The sequence below is a fragment of the Arvicanthis niloticus genome, chromosome 6, assembly GCF_011762505.2.
Source record: "Arvicanthis niloticus isolate mArvNil1 chromosome 6, mArvNil1.pat.X, whole genome shotgun sequence".
NCBI lineage: Eukaryota > Metazoa > Chordata > Mammalia > Rodentia > Muridae > Arvicanthis > Arvicanthis niloticus.
In genome coordinates this window covers 71597305-71618934 of record NC_047663.1, presented here as the reverse complement: position 1 = coordinate 71618934, position 21630 = coordinate 71597305, and the positions used below count along the sequence as shown (strand labels likewise).

The 21630-nt window shown below is 43.9% G+C and overlaps 1 protein-coding gene across 1 annotated transcript; it reads left to right on the top strand.

Annotated features, from left to right (window-relative positions):
- The first annotated feature begins 11947 nt into the window (after nt 1-11947).
- On the top strand, nt 11948-19033 carry LOC117711185 (olfactory receptor 2Y1B). The gene is made up of 2 exons (XM_076936955.1): nt 11948-14937; nt 15768-19033. Exon 2 carries the CDS (start codon nt 16562-16564, stop codon nt 17495-17497), a length of 936 nt encoding a protein of 311 aa, XP_076793070.1. The 5' UTR covers nt 11948-14937; nt 15768-16561; the 3' UTR covers nt 17498-19033.
- The last annotated feature ends 2597 nt before the right edge of the window (nt 19034-21630 follow it).

Sequence of the window (21630 nt, the reverse complement as noted above, 5' to 3'; positions counted from 1 at the left end):
GTGTGTATGTGTGCATGCGTGCATGAGTGTGCATGTGTGTGTGTATAAATTATGCCTTTTTATGAGAGTCATATCATCCCTTAGAATACTGTCCATGTTACTTATTGAGACAAGGTCTCCCACTGGTAGAGGACTTAGCCATTATACTAGGCTTGCTGGCCAGGAACCCACCAGTCTCCATTCTCCCAGTGCTGACACAACTGGCATCTTTATGTAGGGTCTGGGGGCTGAACTCAGGTTCTCTTGCTTGCGTTGCAAGAACTCTGTTAGCTGAGTTACCTCCCCAGCACCAACTTACGACAGAATCAAATTTGGATCTTGCCACTGGTGGTCAGAGATCACTGGACAAGTTCTATCCAGAAGGGGAGAAGTGGAGGCTAGCGGCCTTGTCTGAGGACTTAGGAATGTAGATTGTAGAGTAGAATTTGTCTCAACCTTTTACTTAGTGGCCTTGGTTGTGTCCCCCCCTTGTTGCTCTGAGGTGGGTTATTTAACACGTATTTTAATGTTAAAAGGAGTTTGTAGCTATAGACACAGGGATTGGAGAGGAGACACATCATCCCTGACCATTGAGTGGGGAGTAGTTTGTCTGGACTTTGTGGTCTCAATACTTAATGTATTCAGCAGTCACTGGCCACATGCTTTGTTCTGAGCACTGCCGGTCTGTGTTGCTGCGGTCTCACCAAAGGAGAGGCAGGTATAATAGAGGCGAACTTGATCAGGCCCATAGGGATGGTTGGGGAAAACCCAGGATTTGAATGGAATGCGTGCTGTAAATAGCCAAGATACTGGTTATATAAAGGAGAGATACCATTCTGTCCTTCAGTGCCTTCTTAGTACCCCTCCCTCCCCAGCCTCATTTGACCCCAAGGCAGCAGGTGACACCAGACTTCCAGAATCTGCAGCTGGTGGTCTCCTACCTTGGATGCTGGGTGGGTTAGAGTGAGCCCAGGAAATACAAAGCAAGACAAGGAGGCAGGGCATAACTTGAGGCCCGCTAAAGCTGCACAGATACTTAAGAACAGCCTGGGTTTTTCAGTTTTTCCTTGAAGCGAGTGCCTTTTTGAGGTCTCTTCTATTCGTTTGCCTTTGAAGTATGTCTCCAAGGGGTCTGTTTGCTGCTTGCTAAGGCATTCTTGAAGGTCATGTGAGCACAGTCAACTAGGAATCCCAGTGCTCCTGTGGAAACCAAGTGGGCGTGCCAGCCGAAAACACTGTGCTGTTAAATGCCATTGTGTTCTTCTACCTTTGGGTTTAGAGATTCCACAGTCACCCCGAAGTCACTTATGTCCATTCACTCATGACTCTGCGGGCTTCAGAACCCCTATCTATGCCTTCTGCATGTCCTTGCCCTCTTATCTAGGTCCCATTGACATCTCATTTATGGAGCGACTCACCCCAGCATAGACAGATGTATTGGCTGTGGCCTCTGTAGAAGTTAGGTGGTTCTTCCTCCCAGTTCCATGCTACCAGAAATGAGGTTCAGACTCAAACACATTTACAAATTGGCCACATACCTAGGCTCTTCTCTGATTAGATCATAATAACCCATTTATTCTAGCCTACATTCTGGCATGTGGCTGCTTACTTATGCTCAGGTGTCTGTCACTCATTCCTGGGCAAATCTCCTGAGCCTGGCACTATCCCAGAATCCTTTCTGCCTCCTGGATGTCCCACCTCCTATTACCTGCCTAAGCTATAGGCTGTCAGACTTATTATTGGCAGGTGCCACATCCATATATACACAAGAGATTCTCTCTACAGGTCTCTGGCAAGGCTTCTGAGTTTTCAATAGACTTGCCCATCTGACCCTTGTTGGGTGAGTTCCCAGGAGAACTGAAGTTCTTAGGGAAGACTGAGAGGGTGGGAATTAGAAGGCAATTACCATGCTTGGTTGAAAATTTACTAAGAATGTCTTCTCCCTTCATTACATATTTGTTTTATGAAGACAAAACATTACAATAATAGCTATACTTTATTTTTTACCAGATTTTAAAAAATTTATTTGTTCACTTTACATCCCAATATCAACCTCCCCTATCCTCCCAGTATCCTCTCATGCAGATCCTCCCCACTTCTCCCTTCCCATCCCCTCAGAGTACCAAATCACTCCAGGACTAGGTCCATCCTCTCCTGCAGGGGCCAGACAAGGTGGCCCGTTCTTTATCAGATTTGCACTGTGGTGCAGGATCCTTCCAGATATCTTTCTCACACAAATAGAACATTCATTTATCAAATTCATAAAGTTCTGCAAATACTTAGCTTATATAGGTTTACATAACTAATTTATGTAACATAATATTAGCCTCATTTTAAAGAAATCAGGGTTTCAGCCTTCCAGGTGGGAATTGGGTAGCGGCAAGTGGTTTGCTACCCGGGAATCCTTGGCCCTGTTTTCTACCCAGCACACTTGCCTAGCCTGGATAAATTGCAGGGAGTTTATGTTTGGAAGCAGAGGTTAGAGGCCCTTTCTGCTAAGGGATCAAGTGCCATGTTCTCTTCCCTGAGACTCAGAGGCCAAGCCTGGTGGCACAGATTATCCAGATGTGATGGCCTGAGCTGGAATCTGCACTGGGTGCACTGTCTGTATGTCTCACGCTGGATCACACAGGGGTCCTGCCAACACTTTGTCTAAGAGGTCAGGATAGTAGTATCTTCTGGAAGCTTATGAAGATGATCTAATAGGTGGAAGCAACATGAAGAGAGTCCCGTGGAAGGAAATCTGTTGCTTCCTTTCCCCGGCGTTCAGCATGGGTCTCTCCATTTTAGGCCTCACACCTTCACATAAGTCTAAAGGAAGCTGAACAGCAACCTTAGAGGCTGGGTGAGTGGGGACCACGTGGCACTGAGGTTGGTCTGCTTTGTTCCACCGCCACCCTTTGCTCATTTGAAGTGTGGCTCTTCCTACTAAAACTGTAAGAGACTAAGAACTAGATTTAGCTGCCTACAACAGGAAACAGGGATCTAAAGAAATGAAAGCCAGAGGCTGGAGAGATGGCTGATCGGTCAGGAGTATGTACTGCCCAAGCCAGTTCAGTTCCTAGCGCCTATGCCAGGCACCTTACCTCTAACTCCAGTTCCAAGGGATTTGACATCTTATGCTTCCTGGGGGAACCAGTATGCATGTGGTACACACTCAGGCACACACACACACACACACACACACACACACAACTAAAATAAATCTTAAAAAACAAAGGAGATGGAGGTGATGTAGGCCTGACATAGTGGCTTCTGAAGTCATCAGAGCCTCAGATACCTATGTGTCGGGCTCTCACCTTCCTTAGCATGAGGTCTCTGTTCTAGGTGTCATTCCTTGGCTGCAAGAGTTTCAGCTACCACACACATTAGGCTGGGAGAAAGGAAGACAGGCCAGAGGAAGGCCTGCAGTCAGGGCCTGATGGAAGGTTCATGGCCACTGGCAACACACAGGCATGCTATCAGCGAACGAGATTGTGAAAGAAGTCCACCAGCTAAATCGATTTTTAGTTAAACTTTTCTATATTACTAAGGAAGACGGGAGTGAAGGTTATACATTAAGAATCCAGCCTGACCTGGAAAAGGCAAATTTGAACTTCCGGTAACCCTTACTGGCTTCAGTGAGAACCATCCTGTCGTGGTGGTGAGGTTTTCTCAGGATCACACAAGAGTAGTTTTCTTAAAGGTCACACATATCTACAGAAATGCCAATCTACAAGCACACACAGATGAACCAAGGACTTATCTTCAGCATACAGCTCTCGGCTCGCCATCCAAGATAGAACTAGACATCAGGAAGGAGGAAAGGAGGCCCAACAGTTCTTCACAGACTGACACCAGTGCCCAAATCACTGCCCCTTCCCCCACTCCATTCACTAGAACTTAGCCTAGGTCCCATAGTTGCAGGTGAAGTGGGAAATGGAGTCTCAGCTTGACCATGGTGTGCCCAGCTAATGTGGACGAGGGAGAGGATGGTTAGCAGGCAGGCAGTGTTCATGAGTATGGAGATATGGTCATATACCTCTTGGGAATGTAATTATATATCAGAGTTACTACTTAGGAAAAAGGAAGAACGCAGGCCCTAAGGTGAGTGGCCAGACCTCACCACGACCCTCCACTCCTCCCCAGGAGAAAACTATTAGCACACCCTGGGGACCACTGCCCCATCTTACCTAAAACTGCAACAGAAGTTAAGCTGTGTATATGCAAAGTTATGTTGGTGAAGGTACATTAGTCCCTTCATGCCACCATAACAAAATAGTAGACACAGATCATCTAGGAAGTAGAGGTTTATTTTGGCATGTGATTTGGAAGGTTCAAGTCTAAGCTGGGCCACTCTGCTGCCTGGAGGGAGGATGCATGCAGTGTGAGTGCTCTGATCTCCAGCTAGGAAGCAGACAGAGGAGATAGGCTAGGGTCCTACAGCTCGCTTTGGGAAGTACAACCCCAAGTGACAGTAGATCTCCACAGGCTCCCTCACTGTTCACCACACTGCTCTGGGGACCAAGCCTTTTACATGTGGCTCTCTGGAGGGTGTCCGATGTCCAGCTATAACAACAACAAAGAAGCTTGTGTGATTTCTGCCTGGTTTGCTTAGAACAGTGGTTTTAAGCCTTCCTAAAGCTGCTACCCTTCAATACCGTTCTTCATGTGGTGGTGACCCCCAAACATAAAATTATTTCAATCTACTTCATAACTAATTTTGTTACTGTTATAAATTATAACGTAAATATCTGATGGGCAGGATATCTGGTATGCAAACCACAAAGGGTTTGCTATGTCTGGTTGAGAACCTCTGGCTTAGAAACTTGGGCTGAAAGCTATGCTTGTAAGAAATCTCAGTGCTCTGAGACCACCTCACAGGAGAGGCCAGATGGGATAGCTGGTGGGCTGGAACATCTGCTGCTGAGTGAGTTCTTGGCTTTGGTGTTCTGTCCTTGAAGTGGAGAAGTCTCTGGAACCAGAATGGAATGCTTAAACAAATGTTTCAAGGATAAGAATTTCCTGATATTTACCCAGTAGTACCCTGTAGCGCGCTACCTCGCCGATAAGTAGAACGCCACACTCAGGATTCTTCTGACAGCATTTATTGAACAGCTCTCAGGATGGTAAGGTGGAGGGAAGGACTCCGAGCGCAGAAAGCCCGCTGCTTAAATAGAGCTTTGGGAGACGTGCAGATCTCTCATTGGCTCAAATCTTTCATCCAATTGTCATACTCAGTTTTCGCGCCATGCGCAGGCGCATTCTCAAGTAAAGCTTCAGTGAAGAACCAGGAAGCAGAAGCCTGCGCCATCTTTTAATGGCAAATGCGGCTCCTCACAGTACCCAAGGGTGAGTATGGTGTTCTCTGTATTACTAAGGTAGAAATTATCTTTGAATTAATGGATATAAATATTATTTTATTCACTCCCAGCTTTTGCCAATTTTATATTTGAAGTATTTTTTTCAAGTTTATTATTATGAGAATTTAAATCCATAGGGAAATTGAAAGGTTAGTGACCCACATTTCTTCCACTGAGATAATATAAGAATCAGTACTTTGTCATGTGCCAGCTACATGCACATTACACCCATGCTCTTTATCTGTCCCATCAAATAGCAGATCACAGGACAAATCTTTTAAAAATCACTTTTAAAATTAATTAATTGACATTTGGGGCCCTGGTTTTCTCTGTGGCATTTTCGCATGTGTATGCCATCATTTGTCCTTATGTCCCCCCTGTCTCTGCTTCCCTCACTCATCCCTCTGCCCTCTTCCAAACCATCCTCCTTTCTGCTTTCATGGCCCTTAGTCCAGCGGTTCTCAACCTCTGGGTCTCAACCCCTGTTGGGGTGGGGGGTGAACGGCCCTTTCACAGGGGTGGCATATCTGATATCCTGCAGATCAGATATTTACATTACAATTCATAGAAGTAGCAAAATTACAGTTATGAAGTAGCAACAAAGTAATTTTATGGTTGGGGGTCACCACAGCATGAGGAACTGAAAGAGTCGGGACATTAGGAAGGTTGAGAACCATTGTCTTTTTCCATTGCCTTCACTTCTTCTCTCCTTAAGGCCTCTTCCTCGTTTCCCAGGTCATGCTCGTCTTTCTTTCAACACAGGCATGCGCACACTTACATCAATGTTACACATGAGAGGAAAGGCAGTATTTGTCTTTCTGAGTCTGGCTCATTTTGTGTAGCATAACAATCTCCGGCTCTGTTTACTTCACCCTAAGTGTTATGATTTAATTTTTTTCCTTACAGCTAAATGAAATTTCACTGTACACACACACCACATTTCCTTATGTGTTCATCTGCCTGATGGGCATCCAGGCTGCTTCAGTTCTCAGCTACTGTAGATACATCACAGCAACAATATGGATGTACAGGGATTGCTGAGCTATGCAGACCCAGAATCCTTCACATTCATATCCAGGAGTGACACAGCTGAATCATATTTTAAGTTCCAATAGCTCACACTCTTGTAAACATGATATAAGGGGTCCTCTCTTCCCACAGCACCCCCAAGCATTTGTTTTCCTGGTGATAGCCCTTTTGACTGGGACGAGATAGGACATCAAAGCAAAGCAGTTTTACTTTGCATTTCATGCTGGCTAAGGATATTGACATCTCAAACATTTAAGGGTACCTGCTGGTCCCTTGAGTCTTCTTTGGAGTACCGTCTATCCAGATCACCACTCCATTTATTGATGATGGTGGGGCGCTACTTTTCATCGGTTCTTCACTTATAAATATTTTAGTAATCATATAAGTAATGTGTTAACTTAAAATCCATTGTAAAATGTAGAAAATCAGAAGTAAATGAAACTCATTCATAATTTCACTTCCTAGATTAATTTTTAATCTTGGTATATTAAACAAGTGTGTAGTCAGACTTTGGTCTTCATTAGGCTGGAGTGCCCTCTAGTGTTCGCTTGGAAAATCACACTAGACAGGAATTCATCACAAGGTCTCTTGTGAGGTTTGGTTGAATTGATAAGACTCAAGGGTTTCTGAAACTGCTGAAGATACTTTTTGCCCCTCTCCAGTTACATCTTGTCTTATGTACATGTCATACCTTCTAGAACTTCTGATACAATTTACTCTTGATATTGTTCAACCTACCATCTTGGCCCTATTGCAAGTTAGCACATTCAAGCATCCACATTTATATAGGTCTCTATGATGGATATTCTAAAATACTGGAAAAATACTTTGTTTTTCTCATAAAGTTAAGATCAGTAAAAAAGACCCTAGTCGTATCACTTAGAAGCTACTGGTTGGAAAGCCACAGCCAGAAACTACACACTTTCTGCAAGCAGTATTCTCAGTGCCTCCCTAGGCAGCCCAGACAGCAACCGCACTTCACAGACATTAAGCTGACCTTCGTTTGTTGGTATACAAGAATAGGATCAATTCTTTCTCTGGGGAATAAATGAATAAAGTTATTGTAGTTTATAACTTCCAAGACTTATTGTGACAAACCTGTCAGGAAGAAGTAAAAGGGGATTGTTTGTCACTGTGCTGAGCACACAGTGAGCCAGCAAGAAGAAGAGAATGGTCTGTGATCTGGTGGTAAGAAGACCATCTACATGTCTAGTCTCCGTCAGCACAGGGGAGAATGCCAATATCCACCCGGTTCCCTTCACTAGCTTATGTCTTCCTTTGTATTCTCTCTTCCCCAAATCCCATAGTCAGTTCAGGATAGGAAAGGAAAGAAAGCCCGTCTTTGTTGGAAGCTCAGGCTACCCCACTGTGGGGCGGGGAGGTCAATGTACCTGCTGAGTTTTGCCTGGAAACAATTTCTGCCTTCTGCCCTTTATTACCACATAGTGTAAAAATCGATTAAAGTGGAGGTCGAGAGCCCTATTGATGGGATCCTATCATTCAATTGGAATGCGGGCTCCCCTTAGGGGGGTAAGAAATGCACACAATTCAAGGCAAGATAACATTAACTTGTAACAGACTCCTGGGGTCCCTGGGAGCTTTGTTTTACTGGCAGACTTATGCTAAATCCTAGAGGTCCAGGTACCCAGCAGCTTTTTTCTTTTAACCATGATATCATGAGGTTTTAGTACCTTCAGAGTCTAAGGAGGAGCACCCTGCCCTCTCCCCTGCACCTCCATCTTTTTCCTAATAATAAAATGTATGCACCTTAGAGACAGTGTGGTAAAGATGTGTAAAAGGTCACCCATAGTCCCTGCACTTTAATCACTGGTATCATTTTTGTCTTTCACTACTTCTCTGCAAGAATTTTAAGACAGTTATCATGGGGACTGGAGAGTTGGTTCAGTGGTCAAGAGTATATACTGATCTTGCAGAGGACCAAGTTCCCTTCCCAGCATCACACTGGGTGCCTCACGACTGCCGGCAACTCCAGCTCCAGGGGATCCAGTGTCCTTTTTTGAATCCGTGGGCCCTGCAGTTAGTTATATGCCCATACCATGCACAGACACAGAAGCACATAATCAAAGTTGAAATCTTAAATGAATACAATTATTATTATTGCAGAGTTAATTATATGGTTCTTTTCCTTATGAGAAAAGAAGCTTCAGTGAGCACCAAACCATTTTTACACGTGTAAGTCAGAACCTGATACAAACAGAAGATGGGGAAAAGCCACTCATGAAATTTTTAAAAACTACATTGATAGGTGGTGGTGGTGCATACCTTTAATTCCAGCACTTGGGAGGCAGAGGCAGGTGGATTTCTGAGTTTGAGGCCAGCCTGGTCTACAGAGTGAGTTCCAGGACAACCAGGACTACACAGAGAAACCCTGTCTCAATAAACCAATACACACACACACACACACACACACACACACACACACACACACACGGTAAATATTGTATGTGTATTTGGTAAATATTTATATCTATCTGTCTGTCTGTCTGTCTGTCTATATAGTTTTTCTCAGTTCTTCTCCCACCCCCACCTCTTTCTCCACAAGAAATAAATCAGACAAAAGAAAAGTTTATTTCCCCAGAGTCACTCTATTTACTGTGGGTTTGTAAGAACAGTCTTATTTTGGCTTGGATTCAAGGAGGCTGACTCAGTGCTGATGAGTTAGAATGGGAATTCTTATGGACACAGGCATGAATCGTAAGCAGAGACAGGAAATAGCTCAGTGCTTGAATATGGGGGTGCATGCCTTCGATTGCAGCACTGCAGAGGCAGGAGGAGGCAGGAGGAAGCAGGAGGAAGCAGGAGGCAGGAGAAAGAAGCAGGAGGAGGCAGGAGGAGGAAGCAGGAGGAGGCAGGAGGAGGCAGGAGGAGGAAGCAGGAGGCAAGAGGAGGAAACAGGAGGCAGGAGGAAGAAGCAGGAGGAGGCAGCAGGAAGAAGCAGGAGGAGACAGGAGGAGGAAGCAGGAGGAGGCAGGAGGAGGAAGCAGGAGGCTGGAGGAGGCAGGAGGAGGCTGGAGGAGGCAGGAGGAGGCTGGAGGAGGCAGGAGGAGGCTGGAGGAGGCAGGAGGAGGTAGGAGGAGGAAGCAGGAGGAAGCAGGAGGCAGGAGGAGGAAGCAGTAGGCTGGAGGAGAAAGCAGAAGGAGGCAGGAGGAGGAAGCAGGAGGCTGGAGGAGGCAGGAGGAGGAAACAGGAGGCAGGAGGAGGAAGCAGTAGGCAGGAGGAGGAAGCAGGAGGCAGGAGGAGGAAGCAGTAGGCAGGAGGAGGAAGCAGGAGGAAGCAAGAGGCAGGAGGAAGCAGGAAGGTGTCTGTGAGTTTGAAACCAGCCTGGTCTGTGTAGAAAGGTCCAGGCCAGCCAGGGCTACATAGTGAGAGTCTCAAAACCAGCCCCCCCCCTCAAGATCATGGCTTATGTAATTTATACATTATGCACAATGGTGCCAGTGTCTATAAGCACATTTAGACTGTACACGAAATCCTTAGCAAACTTCTCCCTTGCAGAAGCAGAGCCATGTTCAGACAGAGAAAAATAGTATTTTAACCTACCACACACTGGGTCAGCTGAACACGCCACTTCTAAACAAGTTGACGATGACCTGTGGCTGATTGCTTGGTGGATGAGCTATCTGTGTCCCTGCATTTTCCCTCATTGGGACTGCAGCCAGCCACTCTGCTGTTCCCTTGGGAACCCAAACTGCCAATGGACTGATGTGTGTTTAATTTACTGCTCTCTTTGGCTGACTTGTCTCCCCGCTAGTGGCTTCCAACAGGGGATTCTGGGAAAAGAGAAACGACCTGCCTCTGTGCTGATGGCTGCTGGCCTTATCAGAGGCGTCCCCTTGAGATACTCTAAGACGTTGGAATTCAGCTCATCTCCAAATTGCTCACTCCAGACTCGATTGGAATCAATTCCTGCCTTCCTTGTTAGCTGGGCCAGGGTGGAAACATGTCTTTGGCTGTTTTATCCTCATTTAAATTTTTGATGCTTCTATGAAAAGTTTTGTTGTTGTTTTGTTTTGTAATACACTAAACTGCTATGAGCAATGCCATTTGAGATAATTGTGAAAAGTCAAGACTTCTTAGTACCTGACAACATCAAATAAAAGTGAAGATAAGGAGGCTGGAGAGATAGCTTAGTGGTTAGGAACTGGCTCTTTCAGAGGACCTGGGTTCGAGTCCCAGCACCCATGCGAGTGAGTTTTAAAACTTTGGATAAAAAGAAAGAATTTTTTTTTGTTCTGAAAATTTCCACTCTTTTCTTCTGCTTAAAGCTTTTGCAAATTTCTGGAGGCCAGCCTGGTCTACAGAGGGAGTTCCAGGACAGCTGGGACTATACAGAGAGACCTCATCTTGGGAAAAAAAAAAAAAAAACCAAACAGCAATGCCAAGCAACAACACAAACAAACAAACAAGCCCCTCAAAAACACCTACAGCGAATCACTCTATTACAGTGCTAACATGTATGTTCTATTCCTATTTTTGTATGTTGTTTTATTTTTCAAAAAAAAAAAAAAAAACCCATAATGTGGTTAATTACCTCTTTAATTTCTGGCATTTCATAGTAAGAAGAAAATTTACTGCACGTTACTACATACTCAGTTCTTAATCACTACTTGCTTTTAAGGAAAACCTGTGGCAAATATTAGGTCCTAGAATTCGCCTTTTTCATAACCCTTTACTGTATTCTCCATATACACAGGATTTATTTATTTACTAGTATATGGCTAGAATTGACCTCGGACCCTGCATCAGCTGGCAAGTGCTCTATAAGTGAGCTACATCCTAACCTATATACACAGTGTATCATCATCTTGCACAAAAATCCAAGGATGGGAAACCTATGTACAGGAAACACAAAACTTTCCCATAGGCAAATTTCAGCTTTTCATATATTTTACAATGACTCGGAATGAGGAAACCCTCTCTCCAGTAACCCATGGTGCCCCCCTGTTTTCAGGAACACACTGATTGGACTTCTTTATAATAATTTCACCTCTTAGAATGTGTCCTGCCTGAAGTTCTATCTCTAGCAAGTCTATAAATATTCTCAGTGAGGCCTTTCCTCCCCATGGGCAGGCTGAGCTTTGTGGTGCCATATAGGCTGTAAGGTGGCGTCTGTTGTCTTGCCTCTGTGCAGGTGACATTAAGTAGCAGAACTTGGGTGGATAAGAATGAAGGCAGGTCAGCATGGTATGAACTGACTTTCTTCCACACTTGCTAAGTTGTTGTGGCCCACACTCTGCCTCAACACTTTTCTTCAACACTTTTGGGGCTAAGTGCTCTGGTCAAGAGAGAGTGTGGCTCTTGGGGCAAGAGATGCGAAGAATGGAGACAAGACAGGGTGTGATTCAGTCTCTTCTATTTTCTCATGTCTCCCCTCTTGAAGGGAATTCTGAGGTATTTATATACACAAGCAGGAGAACACAGGTGAAAACATTTTACCACGTGCACCATACAGCTGAGGTCACTAAACAGCAAAACAAGCTATGTGGGATAAACAATATATTTATCAGAGTGTGCTTCAGCTGTTAAAGGCTTTTGACAACCAAGTCTTTCATCAGGGTATATGGTTCCAGATGGCTGCAAAGTTGATCTAGCCACTTTCTACTAAAGTCAGCTCCCAACACTAAGTGACGTTGGGGGCGTGGTCTCTCTTCTGGCCAATGTACTTTGGGCTCTTGTATTATCCCACACCCACGCAGACCTTTTGCTGGCAGTGGGTTTGAGCGTGGTTACCTAGACCAACTTCTAAGCATGCCAGGATATGAATCACCTTTCTCTCTGCATCTGCTTAATGCTTGCTACCTTCCCCACCCTAGACCAGCAGTTCTCAACCCATGGATGCAAACCCCTTTGGAGAGTTGAATGACCCTTTCACAGGCCTACGACCATCAGAAAACACAGCTATTTACATTACGATTCATAACAGTAGTGTAATTGTAAGGAAGTAGCAATGAAGGGTCACCACAACACGAGGAACTGTATTAAAGTGTCTCGGCATTAGGAAGGTTGAGAACCACTGCAGTCTAGACCCTTTCCTCTACCTGGATAGCTGACAGGATGGAGAGCCATGTGACTCTGTCAGCTTTCCTGGGCTCAGTGCTGGTAGGCTCTCTGGCTGAATCAGACAGTGAAGCATTAAGCCTTCCTGGAAGCTGGGCCAAGGCACGGAGATGTCAAAGCTGCCCTGCTGCCTCATTTGTTTTCTTGTCTGGTGTGGGTCTTCAGATCAGTTTCAGAGGGCCGCTCCAGCCAGCACCAGCTTAGCTCAGGGGAAGTAAAGCACGTTCTGGAGGTTGACAGCTTTGAGTTGTGAATACTGCCTTGGGCAAGTTAGCCTTTCAGAACCTCATCTTCATCATTCACAGATGAAAGAATTTCCTGCTGGGCTGGTGGGAAGATTAAGTAAAGACTCGGACTTGCGAGCATATTTCATTGCAACGAGTATGTGTCCAGTAAGTGCGTGCGCAGTGCCGGTTGCCCAGATTTGCTGCTGTTACAGTTGATCACTCTGATCAACTGTATCCTGATGAGTGGGAGCGGGAACGGAGAACAAATGGCAGCTGACTGACAAGAAAGGAGTGTCTTACCAGGAGGTTTGGCCTCCATTGGGGCTGAACTAGACAGGAAGTTGCAGGATTCAGACATGGGTTACCAAGCAATGGCTCCATCAGTGCGGTCTGTAGTCAGAAGGATCGGAAGGTGTTCCAGGATGCTGAAGAAGGCGCAGCTCCCGAGGATGGATGGAGGCTTGCATGGGGAAGCAAGAGAATTGGATGGTCCAGACACTGCTTGACCTTGTCAAGCCTTTCATTTTCTAACCTCAAAGTAGGGACTCCCTTGTGCTACTTGATGATAGTGCGAAGAATGAGAAGCAGTTTCCAGTGTGTTGAAGACAGGCACATGCCAAATGCGATAACCGAGGAAAGCTCCCCTTTCATCTAATTGGATGGCAGGTGTCATGAACAATAGACACAAATAAACAAGCTTTTTGTCCTTCCCTGTCCTCTGCTCCCTGTGAGTGGTTTGCCAAACAGAAGCTAGCTAATACAGGGGAAGAGGCTAGAAGGGGAATTGGTACATTAGCCTTTATTCTGCTATAGGTTTCTTAAATAGTTTATTTGCTAGGCGGTAATGGGACACACCTTTTAATCCCAGCACTGGAGAAGTAAAGGCAGGTAGGTCTCTGAGTTTGAGACCAGCCACTTGACAGATCAAGTGTCAGGACAGCCAGGGTTACTTAAAGAAACCCCATCTTTTAAAAAAAAGTACTTATTGATCTTATTATATTTATTTATTGGGGGCATGTGCATGCTACCACACACCTGTGGAAGTCAGAGGACAACTTATGGGAGTCAGTTCTCTCTGGTCATTATACTTGGTAGCAAATGCCTTTACCCACTGAGCCACCTCCACATCTCGGCTTTATCCTTTACAAGTTAACATTGCTAACATTTCAAAACAGCTCAAGCTATGAATATGTTTTTTGTGTCTGTATCTGTGTCTCTTTGTGTGTGTTTTTGTGAATCTCTCTCTCTCTCTCTCTCTCTCTCTCTCTCTCTCTCTCTCTGTGTGTGTGTGTGTGTTATGTGTGTGTTGAAAAAGAAAGTCAGTTACCTCCAACAAAAAATTTAAAAATTCATGTAACTAAGGCAATAAATGACCAGTATATGAAATCTGTAAAATGGTAGCAAAAGAAATGAAAGCAATCGGAGATCCCATGACAGCAGATTAGAAAGTCAAATATTGTTAAGATGGCAACACTATTTTAATTCAACTTCCACAAAAGTGGAGAAATACTTTATTTGCAGGAAAGAAAGACACCTACTCTAAAATTCATATGGAATTTGAAGAGCCCCTGAAAGGTCAGACTCGTCCTCAATGGAACAAATGTTTAGTTGGATTAATGAGGTGTGTAATGGAGAACAGGAGCATTTGATTAGAATCCTATAGAAACAAGACACCTGGATGGTGATGAACATGGTAGGCTTATATGAGACACAGACTATGATGTGATTTTAGGGCTAGCAGGACTTGGGTCCAAGTTGGGGATTTGTGAGGAATCTCACAACATAAAGTTGCATGAGCCAAGTGAAATTATGTATTCTAAAGACCATGAATGAATTGATTTAAACTGGGCAGTGATTGGGGAACAGAGGAGCTAAGACTGGGCAGTATGCAGGGGAGTGTAGGAGCTGAGGATAGTGAGAACATCTCGGAGAACCAGCCAGTTGGTTATAATTGCCACATTGGGGCCCAGAGGTCTCAAAGGCCACAGGTGATAAATAATTCTGTTGCCACTGCTTTTAAAGGCAATGTCCAGAGGGGAAAGGGTAGCTTAATAAGATACCAGTTCCTTCCTAGTCTTAGTTAGGGTAAGTGAGCCCAAGAGTACATGGAGAACAGCTCCTTCTTCTCATGTGCCTGGCTGGTGAGACTCTTGGGGGCAGAGAGTCATAGATAAACAAGACTGGTCTAGGGTCAGGTGGCCTTCAAGCCCTCCGCACCACAGATGAAATTAGAACCAGAGAGGAGCAGGACTCACATGATGTTCCAGATAGAACTGAAGAAAGTAAGCACAAGTGTTTTCTTTTCCAGAGCTTGACTGAGTAGAGTTGGTGAGCTGTGCGGGGTTTACAGTCTCTTTCAAAGCTCTATTTCTGAGATGCCTAGCACCTAAAATGCAAAGCAAAGTGACGACGTCAGGTCCAGGAAACAGAAAGCAGAGCCATGAACACAACTGTTGAAACTAAAGGAAGAACAATTTATTAAGGGGCAGAGGGTAGAAGAAGGTTCTTCCTAATTTGAGGCAAAGTCCTCCGTGTTTAAAAAGCAGTGTATTCACCCAGACTTTGAATTTCAGACTTTGAATTTCACTTGAGCAGACTGTACTCATTTTATATCGTGGTGGTTTTCCATTTTTTCCCAAGACAGGGTTTTCAGTGTAGCCCTGGCTGTCCTGGACCTTGCTCTGTAGATCAGACTGGTCTCAAACTCAGAGATCTTTCTGCCTCTACCTCTCAAGTGCTGGGACAAAAGACATGAACTACCATCACCCAGCTTTATTTTCTGATCATATACTATAAAATGTTGATGAGTTATTATTAAATATTCCATAAAGGAATCTTGAAGACCACTATAAATATTCACAAGAAACTCCAGAGTGGGTGTTGGTGTTATTATGAAGAAATGATTGGGTCTGTAGAACACACACTAGTGCAGAATGAGGCCAAGGATGATTTAGTGCCTACTCAGCTTTGGTTGAGAGTTAGTTCTCTGGAGACTGAGGAGAGGGTTACATATGCAAACATAACATGGGAAAATTGGGTTCGATTTAATATATTGGTACCCATTTAAATTATCTTTCAATGACACTGTGCTGATCTAACTCCTTCTGTCAAGCACCAAGCATTTGGGCACTGACACATCTGGTACTGCTGATCATCTACATCACGGAAACTGGTGAGCATCGACCTTCATCTCTCCGTGTGTTTGTGAGTGCCTCTGTATATGAACGGTCTCTTTAAACAAGGAAATACGTTTGCAGTTCTGATAGTAAAACCAGAGTTTCCCAAACACTAGGCAGACTCTGTACCACCAATCTATCTCCAAGCCAATAATAAAATTGTTACAATCAGATACTGTATTCTTTATGCTGCCACAGTAAGTTGATGACATGGTCTTGTAATAAAGGAGACACACTTGAGCCTGAGGATTTACTGATGATTCTGAGCGAAGGAGGGGCTTTTATAGATGCTGGGGGTCTCATCTCCAGTCCTCATGTGTGCGACATGTGCATTACATTTGCTTTTCCCACAGCCACCTTCTCACCGTTTTTTAAAGCAATTTCCATGGTGCTGAGTTAGGTCAAAATCTCAGTGCAATGAGAACAAAAAATATCAAATCTATAGGACTGAGAGGCCTGGCTAAATCTAGAAACACGGAAGCAGCAGAGATATGGTTCAAACAAAGATGATATCATTCTTAATCCAGAGGTTTTCTGCCTGAAGTAGGAAAGTGTGGAAGAGTGGAGAGAAGTGGGCTGGATACCAGAAGAGATTAAAAAAAAAAAAAAAAAAAAAAAAAAACAACTCATGGTTTAGGAGTGCTTAAGGAATACTGTAAACAGCATATGAACCCTTATTCTTCATAGGATGCACTGAGTTGCCTTCGGGTACTTATTCAGGTCAAAAGCTATGAGAAGCTTCAACACCAGTTTGGGTAAAAGCTTCATTTTGGTGGGCTTCTCAGACTGGCCTGAACTAGAACTCATCTTCTTTATTTATATTTCGATTTTCTACTCTATAACTCTCTTTGGCAACACTGCCATCATCGCTCTCTCCCGAATGGACCTTCGATTGCACACCCCCATGTACTTCTTCCTCTCCCACCTCTCCTTCCTGGACCTCAGCTGCACCACCAGCACCGTGCCCCAGCTCTTGATCAACCTCCATGGACTTGACAGGACCATCAGCTATGGAGGGTGTGTGGCCCAGCTGTTCATATCTCTTGCTCTGGGGTCCACAGAGAGCGTGCTCTTGGTGGTGATGGCTTTTGACCGCTATGCTGCTGTGTGTCGGCCACTGCACTACACGACCATCATGCACCCCGTTCTCTGCCAGGCATTGGCTATTGCTTCCTGGCTAGCAGGTTTCTTGAACTCTCTGATTCAAACAGGACTCATGATGGCCATGCCACTCTGTGGACACCGACTGAACCACTTCTTCTGTGAGATGCCTGTCTTCCTCAAGTTGGCCTGTGAAGACACAGAAGGAACAGAGACCAAGATGTTTGTGGCCAGAGTGGTGATTGTGGCAGTGCCTGCCATGCTCATCCTAGGCTCCTATGCACAGATTGCTAGGGCAGTGCTGAAGGTCAAGTCAGTGGCTGCACGCAGAAAGGCTGCTGGGACCTGTGGCTCCCACCTCCTGGTGGTGTCTCTGTTCTATGGCTCAGCCACCTACACATACTTACAACCCAAGGACAGCTATTCTGACAGCAAGGGGAAGTTTGTGGCCCTGTTTTATACTATCATCACCCCCATGCTCAACCCTCTGATCTATACCCTGAGGAACAAGGACGTGAAGGAGGCTCTGTGGAAGGTGCTAGGGAGAGCTGCAGCCATAGGGTAGGAAGGAAAAGCTGATCAGTAAAACATTTCATATTCTGAAGTCCAGAGGGTTTCAGTGGAGAGGGGAATTGGGTGTCCAAACAATTACAGTAAGTTATGTACATGCATGAAACTGTTACAGCATAGGAAAATAGAAGACAAAACAAATAAACCAAAACCAGTCCTGGCATGGTAAGATGGCTCAGTGGATAAAGGCAGTTGCTTTCAAGCCTGATGATCTGAGTTTGATGCCTGGATTCCAAATGGTGGAAGGAGATAGTCAGGTCCTCCAACCTCCGTGTGTGTGTGTGTGTGTGTGTGTGTGTGTAAGAAATAAATAATAAAACTTAAAACATTCCCCAGCAGACATAGGGCTTTAGTGCCTTCCTTATTTGGGTTTTGGAGTGGGGATGTTATCTCTGGTACTGTCTGTCATCACTGGTCAGCCAGAATAATGCAGACACAGATACAACTTTGCACAGGAGGAGACTGGGAGTGGTTTATTGTGTCAACTGTCGACCTGTGGAAATGGGCTGGGTTCTTGGCAAGTCTAAGTGTCAGAGGATTTTTAATTTTGAAAGGCAATACTCAAAGTCAGATCTCCATGTTGTTTCACAGAGTAGACACTTGTGACCCAAGGCAGAGGGATTGAGTTCACATTGAATATCTCTCTTTTTTGTGTCTTCAGTTTTACTTAAAATACTCATACATTCAGATACAATACTTTGATCCAGTTCCTTCTTCCAATTTCTCCCATGGTCCTCAACACCACTTTGCTCTCACAACCTTATGCCCTTTTAAAGAGTTTAAAATCCACTGGGTGTGTGTAGGGCTACCTGCATGTGCATGGGTGTGGAGCACCAGCTCCAAGTGGGACCTCAATATCACCCCATTCTCCTAATGTATCCTGACCCTGTCTGATGTCAGTCATAACGTAGGCCCTGTTTTTAAGGCCTCTCACTTTGGTGCTTTCCATTCTTTCATGGAAGAGACAAGCTGATCATGAGCGGCGCTGCTTCATGGAGCATGTGGACTTGAGCCATGGGTTAGTTTTCCCTCTTGGAGAAGAAGGCAGAATCATTTCTAGTGCAGTAAAGCAAGGTGGCAAAGCTCTCCCAGCAGAGCTGTGAGTGTCTGTTTTTGCCAACTGGTGAGATTCCTTCCCTGTCAGCAATAAGAATGGGAAAGTTAGTATACAAAATTCCAAGAACTCAATAATTATTAAACTTCCAGACGCAAGATTAGTAGACTTAAGGAAAAATTCAAAAAGTTGATATTTTATGTATGTCCAGATGTAAAAATACTAATATAGAAAAACTATATTTGTAAGAAAATTAACAATAAAAGTGGAAAGGCTACTACTTATCATTTGATCAGCTATCTAAAGTTGATTTGGGGTTCCATTTCACTCGCCTTCATCTGTTTAATTCAACTACCAGAATTCCATTAAATCGCTTACTTCCATGCATTTAAATGGTGGTTTTATAGGTAAAAGTGCAGGCATCTTTGTTAATAAACTTTTGTAAATGTAATAAATTTGTGTGTTTTGTTAAATTTATCTCTTGTGTAATTCTTTCATCAATGGAAAAAAAAATGCAGTTCTCACCTCGAATGGTGTTTTCTGACTTTTCCTGGGCAGATTTGAGAAAACAGTTAGAAACTAAGACAGAGAAACAAATCAAAGAAATTATTTTACTCAACTCTACCTTCGCACACCAGGGATTTGATTTTGGGTTACTTCTAGGAATAGGGGTGACTCAAAGGCAGATGTATTACCAAAAAGCCCACCCTAGTATAGGAAAGCCACAGTCCCAGGCCACTCTGTATTACTTGTAGGCATCTTAGCCATTCAGACAGAGTCTTTTCTCTGAAGTAGTTGTTTCTGCTTGTGTAAACTCAGGGAAGGCCCTTGTGATTCTTGTTAGTTTCAGGATCTTCTTAAGACTTGTGAGTTTTGTTTACTTTTTGAGCCTTAAGGAAACTTCCTCTACCTTCAAAGAGGGAACTTTTGAATACAGAGGAAACAACCATAAGAAGACTCTACCTCTTCTTTTGGTGCTTACAGTCTTATTGTATCCTCTTCTCCAAAAGGACTCTGAACCTTGAAGGGGGTGATATGACTGTTTGATAGTTTTCTCCATCTAAGAATTATTATTGGTCCACCATGCCACAGTAGTAGTTACATGATTTCAGAATCTTGGGCATTTATATATCTGCTTTGTACTTCTTGTCCAAAGAGAAGTCTCCCTCCATGAACAGGTGTAGCTAATAGTAGCAATGGTCTATAAGCACACACACACACATGCACACACACACACACACACACACACATGCACACACACACACATACACACAACATACACACAGACACACTCATTGTTAGACGGTAATGTGATACTCATATTATATTATTTAAGAAACGGATAGGTTCTCTACTGGAATCAATGACCAAGCCTGTCTGGAGTATTGTACATTTGAGGTTCCTGTGGTTAGGGGACCTCCAATTGTACTGAAAAGCAGCTCACCCATAGCAGCTGTGCTACTATTGAAACCATGAGCACAGCTGGCCTGGCATTTTGTTAATGGCATGTGGCACATGGGGTCCGTAGCTGAGTGGAACTGTTGGTAACAACTCTGTAGAAGCCAATGTGGTGCCTTCTAGCATTATAAATGGCAACTAAAAGGGAGAAGCTGCCAGGTTAGCCCTAGCTTTATTTTTTCATGACTGTCTGCAAAAGCCTTTATGTTTTTTATAAGCAATAAGCAATAAGGATATTCTGTCTAGTTCTACCATCCATCAACACTGTCAGCACGAGTATCATAGCCTATCCTCGTAGACTCAAGGACCTTACCTGGCTAACAAGTCATAGAGAAGTAGCTCATTCTTCTTACTAGAATTTCTACTCCCACAACTTAAGGCATCTGGCAGTATTTTTTTTCTCACTCAACTGGGTGTTTTGTTTAACTCTTTGAGTGCTATCAGTAGAGTTCTTACAGATTCTTTTACTAATCAGTGAGATACTCAAGAGTTTAGCAAAATGTAAAGAAACCCTTTTATAGAGAATGGACAGGATTTCTGAAGGCCCACATCGTTCATTTTAAATAAGTTGGTGCTGAGCATCCAGTGGGATATTTAAAAAGAAATGATAATAACGTGTATTACAGTATAAACAGATTTCATGACTTTTACCAATCATTTAGTTATTGCAAACAGCAGCATAGAGAGAAGACACCACCCCATTGACTGTCCTCCTCCTGGGATACCTGGCTGACACAAGGCTATTGTGCACTGCACTTTTCATGATGCTCTTGGCAGGTATAGCTTGTGATGCTCATGCTGGCTCAGTCTCAAGGGCAGCATTTTGACCTCGTATGCCTGCTTCTAGAGGTAGACCCTCAAACCTGACAGGCTACAAGCTAACCCTGTGGCCCTTAAATTCCATTGGCTGCTGAAATGGTCCTAGGTAGGACAAACAATCTGTGACCATTGTATCCTTTTTTCTACATGCTCTGAAGATGTCTGTGCACCTTAGAACAGGCTTAGTATTTCTCCTGTGATCTGTTGTCATCATTTAAATTCTTCTAGAAACTCACTACATAGCACTAGGCTATCTGTCAACTTCTTACCTAGGCAGTCCATTTGACATACTATAATTTTTTTTTAAAAAAAAATAATGCTTTTAATTTTTAAATTTGTTGTGGACAAAACCAGGGTATAAAGTAAGAACTACTAATGTTTGGAGTAGAATTTTTACAAGAGCAAACAGTGCATCAGCTTTTCCATGAAGAAATGTTTATTTGAAAAGACAATCCCCATGAACAGGAACAAACTTAGATGAAAATTCCATGGCAAGAAGATATTCAGATGATGGTGAACATGGTTGGCTTAAGTGAGACTGGTATATGGTCTGAAGGAAAGGCTGATTAGACTTGGGTCAACATTGGGAAAGTATGAGGATTCTGATAACATAGATTTTCACAAGCCATATAACAAGGTGTGGTTTGAGGACCTGGAAGGTCACCTTGGATTGGGCAGTGTATGGGGGATAGAAAGAGCTGAGTAGAGCAGATATGGAAGCAGCCAGTTAATTATAATATACTCAGGGCCCCCAGAGGACTCCAAGGCCACACTTGAGTAAACAATCATGTTTCCAC

Excerpts from the sequence above, each read along its gene's own strand:
- LOC117711185 (XM_076936955.1), top strand. The coding sequence starts at position 16,562 with ATGAGAAGCTTCAACACCAGTTTGGGTAAAAGCTTCATTTTGGTGGGC.